At 43.9% G+C, this 2693-nt stretch overlaps 1 protein-coding gene across 1 annotated transcript; it reads left to right on the forward strand.

The window, feature by feature from the left end:
* Positions 1-168: 168 nt before the first annotated feature.
* On the forward strand, positions 169-2661 carry LOC116380308 (solute carrier family 66 member 2-like). The gene is made up of 2 exons (XM_031842246.1): positions 169-872; positions 1429-2661. The coding sequence occupies exons 1-2, from the start codon at positions 670-672 to the stop codon at positions 1601-1603; spliced, it is 378 nt and encodes a 125-aa protein (XP_031698106.1). The 5' UTR covers positions 169-669; the 3' UTR covers positions 1604-2661.
* Positions 2662-2693: the final 32 nt, after the last annotated feature.

Below are 2693 nucleotides of genomic sequence, written 5' to 3' on the forward strand. Positions count from 1 at the left end.
GTATAGTATAGTATTTTATTTCTGTATTTTTTTTTTATTTGTTTGTTTTGGTTTGGGGGAAGATTGTAGGTCTATTGGCTGATCCACACTCCGGAGCAGAAGGTGGCGGTAATGGTCCAATGAAACCCGAAGAAGAAGAAAAAAAAGAATGCAATAAGCACCAAAGAAGAAGCCACACAGATGAGCCAGTCAGTGAAGAAACTACAGTCACAATTTGGGGCGCTAGCACAAAAGGAATACCATTTTTTTGACAAGTGTATTGCCTATTCCGATAGCATTTTATACAACATCAGGAACCGTTGGAGTTTCTTCTTCTTGAGTTTGGTGCAGCCTTGTCAAACAACGACAGCTAGCATCAACAGGAGTGTTGAGAAATGTGACGTAATGAGCAGCTTAACGGCCGTCTGCTCCACTGCAACAAACCACCGCTGCCTTTAGTGAGCGTCGTTCTGTCGGTACAGTAGCATATTGACGTCCCCACTGTTTGGACTGTTCTCAGATATGACTGTACCGTCTGTGTGATTCGTGTCAGGACTATGCACGAACAACACGGATGTTACAAGTCACTACAAGGAACCAAAGGGAGGATAAACACCGCGTAACAGTCTCCATCGAGCCAGTGACGGCCAGCTGACATCACTGTACAACTTCTCCGTTAGCAGCTGAACAATGGAGGATGAGGTGTTTGACCAGATTGTGTCCGTGTTTCACGACCTGGTGGCGTGGATCGCCGCTGGTGCCATGGTGTTCGGTGGGGTGGTGCCCTACGTGCCCCAGTACAGAGACATCCGCCGGACCCAGAACGCAGAGGGCTTCTCCACGTACGTGTGCCTGGTCCTCCTGGTGGCTAACATCCTACGGATACTCTTCAGGTAACACCTCCTCCTGTCTGTTCACTCACAACAAGACCAGCTTCTGTACTTGCTTATAATGCAGAAGTATAGCTTATACTTTATGGAACAAGAGTTAATATGTTTCAAGAATAAATTCTTCAAGAGATGCTGGATACAAATTATGACCAACAGATGCTCCACTCACAAGTTACCACCTACACAAGGTAACTGAATAACTGGTGGATTGGATACATGCTGGATTTAATTATGGTTTCCAGTAATCTTAAAGTGATAGGTGCATTTTATTTAATTAAACTGGAGTACTAACCAGGTACAGGCAAAAGCACATGAGTCCCTGACTAAACCAAAACATCAAACTACTGAGCAGTTCACTCTAAACTGTCTAATGTGGCAGGTACGTGGCGGGTATTTAAGAGTGACAAAAACCCTTCTGGGATTATTTCCTGATATCTTCCTAGAGGTTATTAACATTGTACAAGCTTCTGCTGAAGTTCCATAGCAGTAGTAAAATCCAGCATGTGTAGTTGTGTTCCATGCCTGCTACATGTTAGCACATTTTTCTTCTCTCCATCAGATTTGGCCGCTACTTCGAGACCCTGCTGCTGTGGCAGAGCATCATCATGATCGCCACCATGCTCATCATGCTGAACCTGTGCACCAGCGTCCGCACGGCCACTGAACTCAACACCAAGAGGCGCTCCTTCATAGGTCAGAAACCCTCCGCGGGGGCCTCTTTACAGCGCAGATAAAGCTTGCTTATCAGAGTTTAGTTTGGGGAAATTGCGAGTGTGTGTGAGAGGATGTGTGATAGAGCTGCGATTGTGTGTGAGAGTATAAACATATCCCAGAGTGAGTGTGTGTAGGCAGGTGCATGTGCGAGTGTTTGCCAGAAATGTAAATACGTGTGAATGGTTGTGCATTGAGAGTGTTTGAGAAAGGTGTTCATAGGTCTCCTCGCCTCCCTGTGTGAGTGACCACAGGGCCACTCCTTCAAATGCTATGTTTGTTTGTTGAATAATCTAGTTAAACCTGCTTCAACACTTGTTGCAGACTACGAGTGAACTTTGCCACGTGTAGGATGTGTTTGTTAGGCGATGTTCGAAAAGTAATTCCCCAAAGCCAGCCTTCTAAACGAAGAAAACTGCATCGTAATACTTGTAAATAAACAGGTATTTCATGTATTATTGATTCTTTTTTGTTGCTTTTTAAAATTTTCAATTAATAGAAGATCCAAAAATGTTGATAGATGCCAAATATTATATTTGGTTAAAAATCTGATCATTATGTTCCTATAAGAAGCAATTGAGCTACAGAGAAATACACCAAAGTGTCCCCGGTTCAAAGCCCACGGCCATGTGCAACAGAGTTCAGTGAAAAGGTATTCAATACCCTGTGTTGACACTTTGGATCCTGATTTTCTTTATGTACATTCGTTTGCTTACAAACAGACATGGAGCAGCCCTTTGTGGGTTTCTAAGTCATGTGTTTCAAGCCTGCATCACGTGTCGTGTGCGGTGCTCCTGCTCCAGGATTGGATGCTTCAGCTCCGCTTCCTGTCCTCGTGGCAGTCTGACAATATGGGTGGGGGAGACACTTGGAGAATGAGCGCTAATGTCCGTTAGGCTCAGTGTCAGATGACAAAAACAAACATGAAATGAATCCCGTACAGAAAGCAGTTAGACGTCTCCATTCAAAAAGGAAAAAGCCTGCAGCTGTAGGCCGTTCAGCCATCTTGGCAACCAGTGTGAGTCAAGACAGAAATGTCCAGATACTTCACAGCTGATTCACAACTATGCAGTTGAGTTGTTTTTTTTTTATATATATATATATATATATATA

This window comes from Anarrhichthys ocellatus, unplaced genomic scaffold (genome assembly GCF_004355925.1).
Source record: "Anarrhichthys ocellatus isolate YVR2014 unplaced genomic scaffold, GSC_Weel_1.0 scaffold6756, whole genome shotgun sequence".
Lineage (NCBI taxonomy): Eukaryota > Metazoa > Chordata > Actinopteri > Perciformes > Anarhichadidae > Anarrhichthys > Anarrhichthys ocellatus.